The 19,295-nt window shown below is 39.6% G+C and overlaps 2 protein-coding genes across 3 annotated transcripts; one reads left to right on the forward strand and one right to left on the reverse strand.

Annotated features, from left to right (window-relative positions):
- The first annotated feature begins 1,787 nt into the window (after window positions 1–1,787).
- LOC115773298 (bestrophin-3) lies at window positions 1,788–13,861 on the forward strand. Its single transcript, XM_030719928.1, has 13 exons — window positions 1,788–1,948; window positions 3,492–3,586; window positions 6,176–6,263; window positions 6,764–6,909; window positions 7,085–7,239; window positions 8,377–8,454; window positions 8,611–8,763; window positions 9,801–9,881; window positions 10,760–10,911; window positions 11,145–11,235; window positions 12,579–12,697; window positions 12,853–13,110; window positions 13,297–13,861. Exons 1-13 carry the CDS (start codon window positions 1,797–1,799, stop codon window positions 13,670–13,672), a joined length of 1,944 nt encoding a protein of 647 aa, XP_030575788.1. The 5' UTR covers window positions 1,788–1,796; the 3' UTR covers window positions 13,673–13,861.
- Window positions 13,752–19,172, reverse strand: nots (nothepsin). Of its 2 annotated transcripts, XM_030719929.1 has the most exons (9): window positions 19,103–19,172; window positions 18,621–18,801; window positions 17,948–18,065; window positions 17,583–17,701; window positions 17,236–17,435; window positions 16,734–16,859; window positions 16,446–16,590; window positions 15,781–15,879; window positions 13,752–15,263 (listed from the first exon to the last, which is right to left on the reverse strand). In XM_030719929.1, exons 1-9 carry the CDS (start codon window positions 19,156–19,158, stop codon window positions 15,087–15,089), a joined length of 1,221 nt encoding a protein of 406 aa, XP_030575789.1. In that variant the 5' UTR covers window positions 19,159–19,172; the 3' UTR covers window positions 13,752–15,086. The 2 variants fall into 2 exon arrangements, with proteins under 2 accessions (XP_030575789.1, XP_030575790.1); XM_030719930.1 differs by lacking the exon at window positions 18,621–18,801 and having other exon boundaries at window positions 19,103–19,167.
- Between the last annotated feature and the right edge of the window lie 123 nt (window positions 19,173–19,295).

A 19,295-nucleotide genomic window follows, 5' to 3' on the forward strand; every position in this document is an offset into this window, starting at 1 on the left:
ATGACAACAAAACGGATCAGATTCCCTTTACCAGAAACAATAAGGTCCGTTTCCATTCATTACATTTATCTGAAATATCTGAAATATTTTTTATTATAGTTAACTTATCTGGTGTTACATACATTCTCACTGGCCATTTATGTTCTAATAATTTATTGTTGAATTTATTGTTTGTTGATCTTATCACAGGATATTTTCCAATCTTCTTCAACTGTTCATTACTACCCCACAAATAAATGATAAGGTACATAATCGTTTTATTTCCTTAATAATTATCTAAATCCACAGAATTATTAGTTAATAAGCTTTAAGCTAAATGTAGTGGACTTCAGTGAAGTGCCTCTTAAGATGATTTTTGTTATTTTTCAGTTTGATATTTAGCCACCACTTTTGTTTGAGCTGATTTCACTTCTTAAATTTCAAAATTTCATTTGCTAATTAATTTTTCCCATTATTTCTGATTCCAATTATCCAATTATCTTGTCCTGTTTATTCATTTTCAACTAAATATTCCTAATTGCTATTTTTTCCAGTTAGATATTTTAAAAAAACATACATTTAAAAAAAATTTTTGTATTTACGTGTTTCCTAAATTTATTACTTGCTATTTTATTTTATTTTATTGAAGTGAATGCAAATAGAACTTTCCTTTTTTTAAAAAAATTGTTTTTAATTTCTCTGATTATATCTTGCCTTATTTATGTCATTTTTAAAAATTTGTTTAGTTATTGATTTTTTTTTTTTTTAATTTTGGCAGCTGGGGTCCTCCATAATTCTGAAGCCATCTTAGGCGACAAGGTTGTTAAAGCAGTTCCTCTTGTGGCCACCAGGTGCTGCTATAACATCATCTGAATGAAAGTGAATGGAAAAACTTCTTTAAAATATAAAGTTAGTCCTGTTCAGTTTTCATTTTCTAGGTAATTGTTATTAATTTAAAAGAAAAACTGCCTTTTTTTATTTTATTAAGGCTCAATAAAACTGATAATTTGCTGTCACTGTGTGCAGTGACCTCATGCTGTCTCTCGTAGTGTTTCTGTTTATACATATTTACGTTCACTGCTATGTATGCCAGCACACACACAGCTGAAACATGACTACATTTAGCCCCCTGGCTCATCAATATAGCTCTGGATAGTGTGTGTGTGTGTGTGTGTGTGTGTGCGCGTGTGTGTGTGTGTGTGTGTGTGTGTGTGTGTGCGTATGTTTATAATACCTTGTGGGGACAATTTTCCTGACATATACTACGTTGTGGGGACCAATTGCTCCTTGTGGGGACTGGAACCTTGTCCCCACAAGGGGAAACCCTGTTTTTGGGTCAGGGGTCAGAGTTAGGGCTAAGGTATGAATTGAGTTTAGGTTAGGGTTAGGGTTAGGTATGTGATGGTTAGGGTTAGGAAAAGGGTAAAGGTAAGGTTTAGGCTGTAGAAATGAATGGAAGTCAATGGAAATTCCCCACAAAGATAGCAAAACACACTTGTGTGTGTGTGTGTGTGTGTGTGTGTGTGCCTGGCATTACTGGGCAACTGGACAGCATCATGGTGAAGAGAAACAGGGGAGAGAGAGAGAAAGGAAGAGACAGAGAGAGAGTGGTTTGTTGGCATTTGGCAAAAACAGATCAGGAAAGAAGAAGCCTGATGAAAAGTGCCGCTGAGGAGGAAACGAGGACGTTTTCCTGTGAGTACAATACAGCAATAATAACAAGAGGGATCATCTATGTTTATAATGTTAAAGTGGTGTTAATTATCCAGGCTGTAACCAGGCCGTATCCAGGTCTCGGTCTGCTCCTCAGTCTCAGGATGACCGTCACTTATTCCAGTAAAGTCGCCAACGCGACCTTCTTCGGTTTCCACCAGCTGCTGCTGCGCTGGAGGGGGAGCATCTACAAGCTGCTGTATCGAGAGTTCATCCTGTTTGCGCTGCTCTACACTGTTCTCAGTGTCGTATACAGGTCCAGCACACACACACACACGCACACACACACACACACGCACAAGGAGGGAGTGTGTGGAGAGTGCCATATTAAAGCTGTGCATCATGAAGATTGTTCCTTAAAATTATTGTATTGTATTTGTCACTGCAAAGCAAAACTAATGATAAACATCGTCACTGTCTCTAAACTGCATGTAACAATGGATGATTCCCAGAAATCAAAGCCAAAATATCCCCATCTCCCCCTAGTGGCTCTTAGGTGAATAGGTAATAAGCTCCGCCCCTATTTGGTTAGCATAAGAAACACAAGCCAAAGAACCAAAAGTACTTTTTTATAATATATATAAAAATGTGGAAGAGCTCTTCTTGGGCCTGTTCTACTTTTTCTTATTTCCTATGATTCACCTCACCTGTTCCAGTGCAGATGCTCATAATAAACATGGCCACTGTTTCTAATAATAATGATATATAATAAATCCCTGAGAGCCAAAGCTCAGGTTTAGAAATGTTTTCTACGCTCATAACGAGCACCTGGGTGCTCCTCATGAGAGGCAGCCAATCAGAAGGAGGAGGAGCTAAAAGAGCTCGTCTCTGTCCAAAAGAGCCGAGTGCTCAAGTTAGTTTTTAGTTTTGTTTTGATTTATCTTCAATTCAATTTTAGTTTCCAGAGTGGGTTTAGTTTTTATTTATTATTATTTATTCATAAAATATCAGTTTTTCAATATTATTTTTTTTTTTATCCCAAAGTTATGTTAACATCCCAAACGTCCCAATAAACATCTGCACCAAAGCTCCATCTGGTAGTTTGTGCTGACAAATTTGACCAAACTGAAAGTTTGTTCACTAAAAGACTTTTTTCATATTGTTTTTTAAATTTGTGCATATACAACAGATACTTTTTAATCTTATTTCAAATATGTTTAGTTTTTAGTTTAGTGTATAGTTCTGTAATAACCTTGGTACCAAGTCCCAGTATAAGATAAGTTGGGTTATTTTAAACTGGGAGTCATGCAAAGCAAACCATAAATGGGTTTCCATAAATTGTGCAGATTTTTTTTCCAGGGAACCACTGCAGTTTTCCCACTAAGTTAAGTTTGTATTTTAAAGGTATCTAAGCTATTTAATGACAGAACAAATGATCTTAATAAGGCAGTGAGAGTTAAACAGGGAGGACTGACTGATCCAGGAGTGAAACATTAATTATGCTGCAACAGAAACTTCACTAAAAGCTGTAACCACGGGTCTGACTCCAGGCAAACGGGCAGATTTTACGCAGGCTTAAAAGGATCGCTTTTATTACGGTTTTATATAAACTATATAACAAACCATATGAGAAAATGCCTATATAGAAAAAAATTATCTGACTTTCTATTTCTTAGCCGAAGTTGTGGGTTTGCCGGTCACATCAGCATAATCAGAGTTGTCTCAGCAGCATCTAGTGGCCAACAGAAGAACTGCAGCTTATTGGATTTCATCCAGAAACTGTCTGATTGGCTGAGGAGGAACTAAAGAACAAAAGTTTCTCAGTTGCTGGCAGTGACGATGTTTCCTCTGTCCTCCAGGATTGTCCTGTCCGAGGATCAGAGGAGACTGTTTGAGAAACTTTCCATGTACTGTGACAAATACGCCGAGCAGATCCCCGTCACCTTCGTCCTGGGTATGTTAATCCAAAGCTTTACTTTTACTTAACTTCAATCTTATGTTTATTTCCTTTGATTAGGTACAAAACTTCCTTTTGTAGTCAAGTGTAGCATCTACAATACCTGCTGAGGTTGCTGTGCTGATTATGTGAGACTAATTAAATTGCAACATAATGATGAAGAAGTCTATTATAATGGCTTATTGCTGCAGGAACACTATGGTGCAGCACCTGGACATCAGGTTTGGGGCAGACCAGTGTTTTATTTGAACAGTTAAGGGTGCAAATAACCCTGCAGCCTGGCAGGCTCTGATTTTTGGGGGAGACTTGGTGAGAAATGGCAGCAAATCTTTGCCAAGGAACCCCTTAACAGGTTAATCCGGTCATACGTCAGACTTCTGATGAGGAAGAAGTATTAGAGCGTAAGAGTGGCAAATTTTGATGAATATTTGTGTAGTTAGCTGGCAGTAATTCTCAGATAATTCCTCAGCTGCCTCGATTCTGATGCTATAATGACATAAAGTATTTTACCAGGACAAATTTCCACCTGGTGAATTTAGAAGATCTCACAAACTGTCCTGGAAGCTTGTGGCAGAGATTGCATCACAGAGATAACATCATCATCATCATCATCAGTCCATCTGATTACCTCCTTAGACTTACAGACTTGTTGGATTCTCAGGAGATGGAGGAAAATGGCTATTTTAACAAGAGGTGCCCGGCTGATATCGTCCTCTGGCTTAAAAGTGATTCGTGGGCATTTGTTACGTTTCGATATAACAGCTCACAGTGAGAGATTAAAAACCAATCCAATAAGAAAGGAGCCACACAAAATCTCAAATATTACTGTAAATGTGCTTCCTGTCTGAGCAGAGCGCCGAGCAGAGGGGGTGTTTGGTTGCCTCATTAACAGCCTGCTAATGGAACCGGATCATTAAAGAGGAGAAAAAGCTAAAAGCAGGACGAGTGTTTGTGTTGCTCTCCACCCGCATCCACACACAGTATCTCTCCCAGGGTGCATATTCACCACGTCTGTCAACCTGAAAAAAATAGAGCCTGACCGTTCTTTAAATGTGTGGATTTCCCAGAAATAAAAAGACAAATATTCAGTAACTGTGGTAAAACACCCAAAACAGAAGAGGTCTAAAGATGAGCTGCTAATTTATCAAAAATCAGGCACACAGATACAACAAAAATAAACTTAGACATGCAGAGGACAGTTCTGCCCCAAATATTCCCCATTAAATACGAATCTTAGGAATAAATTCTCCATGTTGGAGGTTTTCCTGGCAGGAAAACTGGATAGAAACTCCTGGATAGACCAGGAAAGATCATATATTTAATCTGTCCTTAGAGGCTCCATCCAACCATTCATTTTCATCTGCTTATGCCTGGGACCATATTTGGATGAGAAGGTGGAGTGCTGGGTTATCAGCTAATGCTAGCTAGTTTGGCTGCATGGGTGCATCACTCAAACACAGATTGCTGCTAATTGGTGCTAAATAGCAGCATTAGCAATAGCAAATCCTAGAATCTCACAGCAGAACAGAGCCTTCGTGGATGATCTGTTAGTACAATAACCACACAGCAAGCCATGTTTGTCAGATAATTGCATTAAAGTTCTCCTAAAGTCACAAACAGTCCAGAGTTAAAGGATTCCAGTTAGCTGAGGTGAAGCCCAGCAGCATCCACCTGTCAGTCAGCAGTCTTACACCCCTGATGTTTAGCCCTCATAAAATCCAAACCCATTAATTTTTAAATGGATTTTCCCCTGAAAAACTTGCTCTGAAGGAGGAAATTATCAGTTAGACAAATTGGACATTTTAATATGGTAGTCTATGGGGACTGGCCTCAAGTGGTCAATAGAGGAACTGCAGTTTTTGGCACCTTCATTTTGGCCTAATTTTGCAGGCGGTCGATGGCTGCGAAGAACTCAGAAGAGCTGAAAAATGTTGCTCAGAGAGGATGGAGGTGGAGATGAGGTGAGATGGAGGTCCAGATATGTGGCTGAAAAAGGAATAAATGTAAAAAAGTGCAGATCCTGTAGTGTGAGATTCAAGTCCATTGCATTTAGTGCCATTGTGTGTCCATTGTGTAGTCATAGAAATTGTGATTGCTGGGGCAGTGGATGTATAGCACATCTGACCTTTCCCCATATTTGAGGTGATTTTAATAAACACCTGCCTGTTTTGTACTCCAAATACCATAAAATAGCACCATAAGATACAGTATCACTCTCTTTATCCTTCTATTAACTCACTTCTCGTGTTTTAAGGACTTGTCGGATTTGCAGGGGATCAAAGAACATAGTGTGTCATTATAATAATCTCCGGACGAGCCTGGCTAACATAACCCATTGAGAACAGGGCTTATCACTGACTGACTGACTGACAGTGTGTTGTGTTTTGATGGTACATGATATTGGGAGAGGTTAATATGATCTCTCCAGTGTGGCCTGGGCCTCTCCTGGGATCTTTTCAGTGCATTTTGTACAACATCAGTTTATTCATTGACATGCTGTAAAAGCGCCCGTCTGTTTGAATGGGTTACATTCTCTTCATGTTCTAAATGTTTGTGTGTTAACTGCTTTAAATGTTTGTGTTTCAGGCTTTTATGTGACTCTGGTGGTGAATCGATGGTGGAATCAGTTCGTTAACCTGCCCTGGCCGGACAGACTCATGTTCCACATCTCCAGGTATGTTCAGTATCTCTATTCTGCCCTCTACAGGCGAAAAGCAGTCACTGCAGGAACACTGCCCTCTACAGGCCCAGACAGGAACCCACAGACTTCATGTGGACGTAAATGGGATTTGGACGCCTTAGCAAAGCACTAACTACAGAAACTGTGTCCATAAAGTTATGGAAAATGTATAAAAGTCTTATTACTACACTGTTAGTATTATAACTATTTTTATTCAAAATAATATAATCTCTTAATTTACAGCTCAGTATGTGAGCCTAAGGGCAGATTAACAAATTATATCAAATTTATCAAGTCAAAATTAAGACGGCAGCCGCTAAGAAATGCTAAGCTAGCATCATTAACTTATTTAGAAGCTTTCTTATCTTGTTTAATCCTTTGGGAACACTTGAATACTCTAACATGGTTAAAACCATGCAAATGTGTCAGAATCCACGAGGCGAATAGATGACGATTACCATCGACTCCATTTTTGTCTTCTCTGTTTTCTGCAGTTGTGTTCAGGGTAAAGATGAATATGGCCGCCTGCTGCGCCGGACATTGGTACGTTACGTTAACCTGACGTCGCTCCTCATCTTCCGCTCCGTCAGCACCGCTGTCTGCAAACGCTTCCCGACCATGGATCACGTGGTCGAGGCAGGTTAGAGCCGTGTGGTTTGGCGTGTGATCAGTTGTGTTTTTAGTGCGTCTGAATGTTTTTGGTTATGTTTCCTTTTGTGCTTTTCTGCAAAGTTCCTGCTTGGAACAGTGTACCAACCTGTAGCATAAAAAATACTGCAAATACTTTGAAATAAAGTTGCCCCCCCCACCTGTAGGTTTCATGACCCCTGAGGAGAGGAAGGTGTTTGAGAACATTCGTTCTCCTCATCTGAAGTACTGGATCCCTGTCGTCTGGTTCTCCAACCTGGCGTCTAAAGCTCGGCAGGAAGGACGCATCCAAGACAGCATCGACCTGCAGAACATTCTCAATGTGACTAAAAAGCTGCATCTTTAAAGAACGCTGCAGGGATGGTTCATTGTTGGCCAGTTAGCAAGATAATCTCCATAAACTCACAACAATATAAAGATTTTTAAAGCATAAATTCAAATGCAAGAAATAAATTGCTAATGTTAGCAAACAAGTTTTACTTCAAGCTTTTAAGACATTAAATATCTGATGATCTGAGCTAGGTTTGACTCTGGCAGCCATTATGGCCCAGAGGCATATAAAAGATGGACGTAGCTAGCATGACATCACTGGTTTCTGAAGTCTCGAGATGAATATTTTTGTAGACGCCATCTTTATTTTTTGAAATTGGACATGGTGAGAGAGGGGCCGGGCTAAATCACAGTCTTATTGGCTAACGGCAATCACATGTCATGAGCCAACAAGCATACCATGGATAACCCGCCTTCCTAAAACATTTTATGACCAACGGACCTTATTTTGTAATTCAGTTAATGGTCTGTCAGAAAGATGGTTTCATACACACTTCTATGGGACCAGAAAGCTTTTGTGCCACCAGCGGTATCACCCCCTGGTGGCGATTAAAAAAAATGCAGGTTTAAGGCACTTTGGTTTCGTCCATCTTGTTGGAAAAAGAAGTCCATGAGATCTCTGTAAACACTTTCCCAATTTACCTTTATACATCACTATCAACTTAATTAAATTATCATAATAATATCAGGATATAATAGAATGCATTTGGGCCTTTAAACGTGTATTTAAATTTTGAATGCTGAATTTGTATCCTGTGGTATCAGTAAATGAAATTAATATTTTCCCATCACTGCTATGTGATTGCAGACATTTTCTCTATATTATTGTAGGGTCTTTACCCACAATACAAAGCGCCTTGAGGCAACTGTTGTGATTTGGCGCTATATAAATAAAATTGAAGTATGCAGTTAGAGAGGAAAAAGCTCTTAAGCACTCAAAGCTCACTCATTCATCCTTCAAAGACCCCTGTTAGCCTGTGACCACATAAAGCAGACATGTAGGTAATGTGACACCCAGCTCTCCCAGAAGGGTGGATGAGACTCTTTTTCCAATCAGCCTGTTGAGTTACAGAAATTCACTGCTTGTTGGCAGCTGGTGAAAGACCGCCGTTTCCTGTCTCTGTGTTAGGAAATGAATCGGTTCAGGACCTGGTGTGCGACTCTTTTTGGCTACGACTGGGTCGGCATCCCTCTGGTTTACACGCAGGTCTGTGTCTGTCCTCCCTGCTTCATCTGCCACAGCAACATACGGATGTAGCTCATGTAATCACATCATGATCATTACTGTAACTGAATCAGAGCTCTGACTCTCCCTCAGAGAGAACGAATCTGCACTGCTCTCTCTCTCTCTCTGTCTCTGCAGGTCGTCACCCTCGCTGTCTACACCTTTTTCTTCGCCTGTCTGATTGGTCGACAGTTTCTTGACCCCACCTGTGGTTACCAAGGTCATGACCTTGACCTTTACGTCCCAATCTTCACCCTCCTGCAGTTCTTCTTCTACTGCGGCTGGCTGAAGGTCAATTGACGTATTTCCTACAGTTTGTGGATGCTTATAAAGTAAATCTACATGATTTACATATGCCTTCATAAATTTGAGCCATTAAGCACAGTTGTTAATCATCACATGTTTATTGTGGAAATAGGCAGAAATATGCCCAAAACCACACACAGTTATGATTCAGTACAAGATTGGGAGCCAAATACAGACACAAATGAATATATTTTTAATGGAAGGAACACAGATAATTTATTAGGAAGAAGGAAGACACAGGTGGGGCAGACCGTCTGGAAAGGAGGGAAAACAGCAAAAGCAGGAAACAAAAAAACAAGAGAAAGCTGACTTTCAAAGTAAAACATGAGACTACAAAAATGAAAATATTAACATACACCAGAAAAGCCACCAAATATACAAGGACACTGTGTGTGCTTACATTAGAGTGACAGCGAGTTTAATATGTTTAGATTTAGTCTTTAAATAACAAATATTAGTGTTTTAGACATTTACCTGCAAACACGTGTTTTAGATGTAATGCAGAAAATCACATTTTTATCCTGTTTTTCTTCTGGCTGAAAGACTTGAGTGCATGTGTGGCTGACCTCTCCTTCATCTCTTGATGTATTCCTGTTATATAAATAACACATTACACAAAGTTAATAATAACCTGCTTAGTGGACATGAGCCAGAAATATTGCATGAGCCAGAGTCACAAGTAGTGTGGCTACAAATAGTTTTCCTCGTTGACAAGTTAAAAGAAACTGAAGCTCATTCATCGTCTCAGAGACGTGACTGGACAGTTTTTCCAAAATAATTTAGGGATACATCATTATTGGTATAATTCACGCAATCTTGAACGAGCCTTTAAACGGAGACTAAGCAGCAGTGATAATAACCTCGATGGCCACAAATGGGAATAACAGGAAACTGTTGCATTAAATTCTGTTGGACCAAGAAGTGAAACTTAAACTGAGTTCAGAGATATAAGTTTAATTTTTTTAGCTGTAGATACAGTTTTGACTGACTTTCACACATGAGTTGTGTTTATTGTCTGGCAGGTTGCAGAACAGCTGATCAACCCGTTTGGCGAAGACGATGATGACTTCGAGGCAAACTGGATCATCGACAGGAACCTTCAGGTCAGCCGCCAGGGAGGCTCAGATCTCAGGTTCTATTCTGGTAGAACCAACAGTTTTTACTTATCTCGGAAAGAACGAAGAATCTGTGTCGTGGTTCTGAACTGAATGATGTTTAAAGCTTTCTGATGATGGACAAAAATATACTCTGGAACATTTTCACACTTTATTTTATTTTTAGATCACGTAAGGAAGTCAAGCCACACATGATGCCACAAGAGGCCCAACTATACACAATTTAAACACATAGAAACACAAATAAATAATGAGATAATAATAATAAATAACAAATAAATGGGTTTTACTGTGAATTATTTGGGAAATGAAAATATATACAAATAAATGCACACAGAAATACAGTAAAAGGAATAAATTAACAATTAATAGATTAGAAATTAAGTAGACAATGAAAACATAAACAAATGAATGAATAAATGTGACAATAAAATAAATCAGAAAGTAAATAGGAATAGGAAAATAAACTCACAAGCAAATTAAATGCCATATTTAATTTATGTTATGTCACTTTTTATAAATGAATTACCTGCCTTATAAAAAATTTAAGTTAATAAATAATAAATATATAAATACATTCTTTTAAATTGTAGTTTTTGGCAGTTTCATTCCTTCTAATAATAAATGTATAATATCTGCAAGAAAGACAAAGAAGCTGCACTGACTGAAAGTTAAAAGAAAATATAAAATTAAAGATTTTCTCACCGAGCGAAATACTATTTATACTACTATATATACTACTTCTTTATTCTTACTGAGTTCATCTTCTTAAATCTTGAATTTTGTGAATTTTGTTTCAGATCTCTTGAAAGTGAACATTTGTAATCACTGTATTTTCATGACTTCCTGTTTACCTGTTCGTCCAGGTGTCTCTCCTGGCAGTGGATGAGATGCACATGAACATGCCTCACATGACCAAAGACATTTACTGGAACGACTCTGATGCGCGCCCTCCGTACACGCTGGCTGCAGCCGACTACTGCATCCCCTCATTTCTCGGCTCCACCACCGACATGGGGTCAGCATACGTGCACATACATATTTAATATGTTTACTGGCTGATGTACAGATATAATCCTCTAAAAAACACACTTTTCCTTCTTATTATGCTGGTGTGTTGAAATTTATGTTTGCACTTTGTAGTTCAGTGTGTGGTTGTGTTGTCATAGGAGGACTGCTGTTGGGGGATTAGTTTGAGTTAGAGCAGTTTTATCATTATAATGATAAACTCTTTATCACCGGTGCTTCCAGCCTCTCGGACATCCTGCAGCTTGACGACAATGACGTTTGTCACGACTATCAGCGCCAACAGGACTATGTGTTGCCTCGGCGCCAAGAGTCGGTATGGCAACAATTTTATATGCTCTTATTTTTAATGATTTATAACTGTATGTTGGACAGTAAACAAGTAACTATAAAAAAAACCTGAAAGTACATGCTGAAAGACCTTGAGAAACACATTTGGTTAAACAGTGACATCATGTGTCCTTCAATTAAGCTTTTCAAGTGAACTTGTTATGCTTTTTCTTGTTTTCTATCACATATATTTTGTTCCAGTGTTGGATATTAAACGTGACCAAAGTTTCAAACAATTATGTCAAATATGTTCAAGTAATCCCTGTGACCCAAAAGCTAAATGTTTAGTTTCCAACAGTTGTTTCTACACTTGGATCTGTTTGATGTCACAGAGAGGGGATATCCCTAATATGATGATCTCGGGCACAGAAGCCCCACCCATTTTACGTCCAAACTGTTAATATATGAGGGGCACCCAATCAGAACAAAGATGGCTTACAGTGAGCGTGATCTTAAAGAGATGGCTTGGATGAACTGAGGTGCTCCACCAAGGTCCAGTACAAGATAAACAAGGATTATTTTGAACTGAGAATCATAAAAAGCTACACTAGTAGAGTCTAAGAATGAAAATACAGAGTGCTTAGAGGTTTTTTAAGCTAAAGTATACAATGCTTATTAAGCCTTTCAGAGTCAAGTTAATCCATCAGTATTTCACAAGATGCTCTAGTTTGGCGGCTATAAATACCTCAAATATCTCAACAATCGCTCAACTTCAAGAAAAGTTTCTGACTCTGGATAAGAAACAAACAAACCTGGCATTCGATTCAGTTTTATTTATATAGCACCAAATCACAACAAACAGTTGCCTCATGGTGTGACACGACTGTGATATTGTAGATAAAGACCCTACAATAATACTGAGAAAACCCAAGAATCAAAATGACCCCCTATGAGCAGCACTTGGTGATAATGGGAGGGAAAAACTCCCTTTTAACAGGAAGAAACCTGAAAGAACCAGGCTCAGGGAGGGGCTGGAGGTCATCCAGGCCTTTATGTCCTTAAGACATTCCTCCAGTTTAACTAATTGATGTGTGTCATCTGGCTTCATGGATATATAAAGCTGAGTATCATCTGCATAGCAATGAAAGGTAAAGACCCTACAATAATTACAGAGAAAACCCAACAATAAAAACGACCCCCTTGAATATGTTGAATTGAATATGTTGGGGTCTACAGATTTTGAATGTTTTCTATGCAGTAATTTGTATTTTTTAGTTTTGAAACTTTATTTTTTTAGTGTATAGCTTTCATCAAATTGTTTTAAGTGGCCAGTTTCAAAGGACAAACCTTTGACAAGTCCTGCCACAAGTACATTTTTATTGTTTGCAGGTTTTGGGTCGAGTCCGCCGTCTGCTTAGTGTTCAGGAACCTCCTGACCTTCGACCTCCTCGACCCATCTTTAAACGACACAGCAGTGATGCAACTGGCAGTTTCTTCCCAGACATCAGGTACTAGAGTATTTAAAGTACTATTAAGTAGTAAGTGTACAACTGGTATTCTACTGATAGTACAGCAGTTTTCTATCTAATCTTTTATATATTCAGATCCAACTATCCACTGATTACAATGATGTTTTCTGTTGGTCATTTTTAAACCCATCCAGGGTCAATGCGGGTCCAGAGGTTATTGTTCCACCCTCCTCGCTGGTCATGTCTCAACCTTCCATGGACACCTTGTCCACCTTAAGAGAGGTCAACAGCAACCCACCCTCACCTGAAAGCTCCATTTCTGTTTTTCCCCAGCTCGTCATAAGCCCACCATTATGTGGTGATGTCTGTTACAATGTGGATCCTTGTACCAAACCTCAGAATGGCCTTGATCCTTTCCCCACCAATGAAGCACCAAGTTTGGAAACCCTAAGGTGATCAGCCAGTGTCCTGTTTAACATATCAAGACTTCTAACCTTCAACTCTATGTTTGTCCAGCAAAACTCACTTTGAGATAATGGGTTATGAAAAAAAATGTTAATTTCATCTCAATATCATACAATCCAACCTTTCCCCTTCTGCTGTGCCTTGATATATTTTTTTGCTTTTTGTATTTCCAGGACTGATTCCACAGTCTGTTGTTCCCCCACTCAGCTTGGGCCCAAGGAATTTCGCTGGACGACTGTCAATGGCCAGAACTGTCAGCCAATCAAACCTCGGGGGCGTCAGTTCTCACTTCAGTTCTCCAGGCAGACTTCAAAGGCATCGGTCCGCAGCTTGCCAAGTCCTAAGGGACTTGGGAGGCGGAGGCAAGGCCTGGCTCGATTCCAGTCCCGGCGATCCCCTGGTCCAACCCCAGACACTCTGCATCTCCCCGACCCTGATCACGATTTCCAGGGAATGATAGGGACTCAGGAGGATGAGAAGGAAGAAACCAGTGACAATGATGAGCTCAAAAACACCAAATTCCAATCAGAAAATTCGGAAAAGAAGTAAGAACCAGTCACAACATCATTCAGTCAGACCAAACAGAGCAACAGGAATACCCACAATGCCTAAGGGGAAGGCTCTTTAATTTTGTTGTGTTGAAACAAAAATTCTTGGAAAACACGAAATGCATAACCTCTGAAAGGATGTCTTTAGCCCAGGTTTTTGGGTTTACCAATTGTTACCACCATGGTCAATAGAGAAAAGAAAAACATGATAAACTTCTAGCATGAATTGCCATTTTAATCCTGTGAGGTCAAAGTTATCATCAAAAATACTCCTAACCCTATGTTTTAAATTGTTTTCCCAAGTCTCCTCATTCTAGAGACAAAAACAATCATGCTAGTAACACACATCAAAAACAATTTACATTTTTCCAAAAAAGTGTCTTCAAAATATATTGGGATAGTTAGAACCGCAGTTCTTCTCATTTAATTACTTTATGCACAATGTCCAAACTCAGTTACTTGACCAAAATACCTTGGACTTAAATCAGGTTTAAAACGATCAAAATTAGCTTTAATTTGTACTAAATGGACAACCCTAAATTTAAAATGGTAGCTCTAAGATAACCTAAAAATCAGAAATCTTAAATTACTTATATGATTCGTCTTTTGGAGGGTAATATGGAAAGGAGAGCTCCAGGTGACTATGTCTCTCTGACCCTGTGATGGCCCAGACTTCAGAGAGTTAAACGATGAAATCAGTCACGTCTCAGTTAATCATCCGCATATTTGTCTGCTGTCCAAAAACATTGTTTTTTTCAGAAATATGCAGAGAACTTGTGCTGTGTTCCTCACTATATGCTGTTTTGAATGAATCCCTGTACAGATTAATAATCAACATAATCAGGGGATAATCTACTAATATGTTTGAAACATCTGCTCTTCAAGAAAAATGCCGTAAGCCGACCCTTCTTCATGCCATGATGATTTTTCTACATGAAGAATAACTTCCAACACACAGACGAACGTGTGAAATTTGCCAGTTATGCTGACATTGTTGCAAAAATAGTTTCTGTGGACTTTCCCCTTCTACTTCAGTAAAATCTTCTTGGATGCCATCTGGTGGCCATTACAGGAACTGCAGCACTCACTGAAACACTGGTACTCAGGGGAGAAGAACAAAATCTTCTTTCTTAGTTTACTCACTGTTTTTGTAAATGTAGCCAAAGTAATGAATGTACACTCTCTGCTGTTGCTGCTAAATCTCCGATAACTGTACTTTTTCAAATAAAATGTTGACCTTCTCATTGGGTCACCAGTAATGGTGAATGGTATCATCTTGGCGCTATGCAGCTGTTACCTGATAATTATATGTCTTTAATTGGAGATTGGATGATGAGAGAGTAATCATGTGTCAGAGAATGACAAAATCCTTTTCAGCTGTGCAGTATTTATTGATCATACAGTTAGCCAGTGGGTTATGGCTCAGGAGGGTGTCTCGCACGTGCTAAGCCAACCTGGTCATGCTCTTTATCAAAGATGGAGTAGTACTCTGTCAGAAATACATCTCCCAGAATCCACAGAGGCTCTTTGCTGGAAATAATGTCCACAGCCTGGAAACCGCTGAAGCAGATCTCATTCTTGCCAAGTCTCTCCTGATGATGATAAACGGTTTCAAGTTTTTTACTTATTTTTGAACAGATTACAAAAATAAATGAACATCCAACCAGAACAAATAAGCAGTTACATGATTGGGAACATTTTTGTGTTAAAAATAACTAAAAGGTAAACAGCTGGTTTTTGCTTCTTCAGTGTATCATGTAATTGTTAAATAGTTTAATTCATAAATGAGACATTATATTTGTTAAGCACTTTTAATTGTAAATCTTAAGCCTATAAAATAACAAAAGGTGCCAAATAACTATAAGCAGTATTTGCACTTAAGTTGGTTTAAACATGAGAATTATTTGTTTTTATGTGGGTTCTTTTAGGACTGAGGTAAAAATACAGAAAAAATACAAATGCATGAAAAGTGGAAATAATTCATGAACTGAAGTGTAGAAAAAACTCAGTTTTGATTGCAGCCATTTGACAGGTCCATCATTCCCTACAATGATAAAATATCCTGAAGATATAATTCGTGGAATGAGCCAAAAACAAAAACTTCCTTACCTTCCTGATATACTGCTCGCTCGTTAGTGTGTACTCTGTGCCATTCAGGACGAAAGTCACCTGAGGCAGACTGGACAACCTGGCACAGTCGACAACAAACTGAAACACATAAAAAATAAGGTGTGACATGCTAAAAAGTTAATCTGAGATAGTCTGATAGTTCCACAAAGATCACCACAGATCACTAAAACTGTCTCGGCAAACTTGAACTAAAGGTAAAGGTCAGATGTCAAGTTTTCTGAAAATCTGGACAATGTAAAAACTCCAGAATGATGTGACCGATGATGTTCAAATTGGTGCATCACACCAGACCCATCAAACTTCACATAATTGGTCACTGAATTTAGTATATCAGCACTTTGCCTCCTACTGCTTCCTCGTTTCCACAAACACTGGGTTTCATTCCAATTTGCAAACATGTTAAACCACTGAAAACACTTGGATAAAGACTATGTTGGTTCCCTGAAGATGCACTCTATATAGACTATATATAGTTTATGGGTCTGAAATGTAAAGGGCAATGCTGAAGTCCCGCTCTTTCTAATGGCCAGCAGTGTGACATTGAAGAGGTGTAGCTGCCCCTTCAGTAGGTAAATCAGTTACTTTGAGGAAGACGTAGCTTCCTCTGGTCTTTCAGTAGATTATAAGATTACATATTTTGGTACCTCTCCGAAGTGCGAGGGTGTTGCTCCAATCAGCTGTTGGAGCCTCACGATGTCACTGGTCGGTCCAGCAATGAGGGAAGTTCCAGTATCAACAATGGCCTCACATCCAACAGGACAAAACAAGCTCACACCCTGCACGGCCACACTGAAACACACAATAACCAAAGAATCAACTTTATGTTTCAGAGGCGTGCACAGTTACGTCTTCACAAGGATGAGTAAAAAGCTTTTCCTGTTTCATGCTGCACACCACCAAAGCACTGTGATGCTGAAATATGAAAAACGCACCTGTCCATCCTGATCTGCCAGTACCCCTTAGCAGTGACAGGATGCCATATGATTGGTCCAATGTACAGTGCCTCATTTGTTCCGCCTAGCAACAGTTCTCCTGCTGGCCTGGTGTGACTATTTTTCCTGCAGCCACAAAAGTCAAAGTCAATAAAAAATTTTTTTAAAAACTCTTAAAGTAAAAACCACAAAGACTTTTATATCCCTCAAAATCTACAGCTCCTCTGATCAGTGGGTGACCAGTGGTCACCCTGGGCCTTTCCACTTCCCTATGGCTACCTCCACCTCTACCTCTCGACCAACCAAAACTCTATCATCACTTAACTTCTGGTGACACCTCAGTCTCTTGTTTCAAAGTTTAAAAACTTCTCATCCAATCATTCTAAACACATAACTTCTTAAGAGGTTAACAGAATTAAAAACTCTCCCTACTCTAACGTACCTCTGAGCCAAACAATGAGCATCTAAACTAGGTGATATGGTGAGCTTAGCATGAATGCACCTGCTCAGGTAAAAGGAGAACACTGGCTGGTCCACTATCTTCTGTTCAATCATGTTGTCAAAAACAGGGCTTCCAAGAATCTCTGCAAGGGATTGGTAAGCCAATCCCAGAACACCGTCAAACTTCGCTGACAGGAATGCTTCGCTGGGTTCGTACACGGACTCCCCAAACTCTTGATTCGGGATGGTTAGGCCACCAATCTGGAAAAAAATGGATTAGCATAAAGCAAAGTACGCCCGATATAGGAATATGTTCTTGTTTTTGGTGCTATCATATGAAATGCACCGCGGCAGCTGTAGAAGTGATTTTAATACAAAAGTTTAGCTTTTAATCTGGAGTTTTGGGACCTTCAGTGTGTCTCTGGCCATGGTTCCCAGCAGGTGACCTGAGCCATAGTGAATCCCAAACCTCCGACCATCATGGATGAATGAAGTTGATTTGAATGCCTTGAAGCACCTGTGGTTCGCTGTGAACACACACACACACACACACACACACACACACACACACACACACACACACACACACACACACACACACACACACACACACACACACACACACACAAACCTTGAACTTCTTATCACAGTCTGGAACAAAATAAAAAGTCAGGTTGGTCTGACCTACAAACAAAACTCTCTAATATAAAGCACAGAGACACGCTGGTGTTGTGTAGTGTTGTGTAGTGTTGTGTATTAGTGTGTGATATTACCGCAGGCCTCACTGACGCAGTAGGATGATGGCACCCAGAGATCAGCTGAGCCGGTGTCAAAAATCACAGAGAAGTTCTGCTCTGGAGTCCCCAAACTGATCTCACCATAAAACTGAGCCTGAAATGCAGCAGACACACACACACACACACACACACACACATACACATACACACACACACACACACACACACACACACACACACATACACACACACACACACACACACACACACACATACACATACACACACACACACATGAGCATGATGTGCCTTGCTCAGGCTTTCCTCAGCAGCAGCAGCTCATGTTTGAAACCAGCAACTGTTTCATTTAAACTTTTACTTTGGCGCCACCTGGTGGGGATATAAAGAATGGACGTGCCCGGGTTTCCCTCCAAATGCAACTAAATTTTGGGAAAATCTCAAATGACTACTGATGCTGCTCCTGTTCAACATTAGTTCTGTACTTAGTATAATTTTTATTTTAATAAAATAAAAGTTCCACAGCTGTTTTATTGTTTCTGAACCATCTTAAGAAATTAACTAAATAGATACTGACCCCTAAAGTTTAGAACTTTTATCTGAACTTTTTTTTAAATGTAAATGTATATATATAATTGTAGGATTTAAACCAGCAACCCCTCCATCTGACCATCAGTGCTGTTGTTCTTACATCCATGAAGTTGTAGATCCTCTCACTGATGCGTCCGAGTGTCAGCGACGGCGTGCCGGACGGGAAGCACTGAGCGTAGCGGCGGCTAATCATGTCGGGGGTGTGATCCTTCAGGAACTCGTTTAGCAGGCCGTCGGCTCGCAGTCGAGTACGAATTGAACGTGTCCGTCTCAGAGGGACGCTGAGGATGGGACGGTTTGGTGTTTTTGTCAGGATTTTTATTTAATTTGGGAAAAAGAAGATTTTTGATTTGTCTGTTAAGCAACAAGTTAGCTTAGCATAAAACATAAAACAGGCAAACAGCTGGCCTGTTCTGGCTCATCAGAGGAAAATCCATTTAGCAGCACCTCCATAAATTACAATAGAGAAGAAAAGCAGATTTAATTGGTAATTTGGTAGCTGTGGAGCCCCCTGGTGGTTGCAGGTCTAACAGCTTTAATATAAAGAGAATCAGTGTATTAACAAAGGTGAGTCTGTCCTACCTGACCAGTGCTGAGCTCATCCATGTTAAAAACAGCAGGAGCAGCAGCCTGAACATGTCTGTATGCGACAGTCTGAGAGACTGCTGTTTGGCTCCCGGGGGGGAAATTTATCAGACTGAACTGTAACTCTGATTGGATCTGAGTCCACAAAGTCCGCCCCCAAAAACCAAGTCACAGGAACCCTCTGAGCTTT

Source organism: Archocentrus centrarchus, chromosome 23 (assembly GCF_007364275.1).
Source record: "Archocentrus centrarchus isolate MPI-CPG fArcCen1 chromosome 23, fArcCen1, whole genome shotgun sequence".
NCBI classification, from domain to species: Eukaryota; Metazoa; Chordata; class Actinopteri; order Cichliformes; family Cichlidae; genus Archocentrus; species Archocentrus centrarchus.

Excerpts from the sequence above, each read along its gene's own strand:
- LOC115773298 (XM_030719928.1), top strand. The coding sequence starts at position 1,797 with ATGACCGTCACTTATTCCAGTAAAGTCGCCAACGCGACCTTCTTCGGT. Across the intron at positions 11,236-12,578 it reads TGCCTCGGCGCCAAGAGTCG|GTTTTGGGTCGAGTCCGCCG; the intron begins GTATGGCAACAA and ends TATTGTTTGCAG. Across the intron at positions 12,698-12,852 it reads AGTTTCTTCCCAGACATCAG|GGTCAATGCGGGTCCAGAGG; the intron begins GTACTAGAGTAT and ends AAACCCATCCAG.
- nots (XM_030719929.1), bottom strand. The coding sequence starts at position 19,158 with ATGTTCAGGCTGCTGCTCCTGCTGTTTTTAACATGGATGAGCTCAGCA. Across the intron at positions 16,860-17,235 it reads TTCTCCTTTTACCTGAGCAG|GAAAAATAGTCACACCAGGC; the intron begins GTGCATTCATGC and ends TTGTGGCTGCAG. Across the intron at positions 15,880-16,445 it reads CACCCTCGCACTTCGGAGAG|TTTGTTGTCGACTGTGCCAG; the intron begins GTACCAAAATAT and ends TATGTGTTTCAG.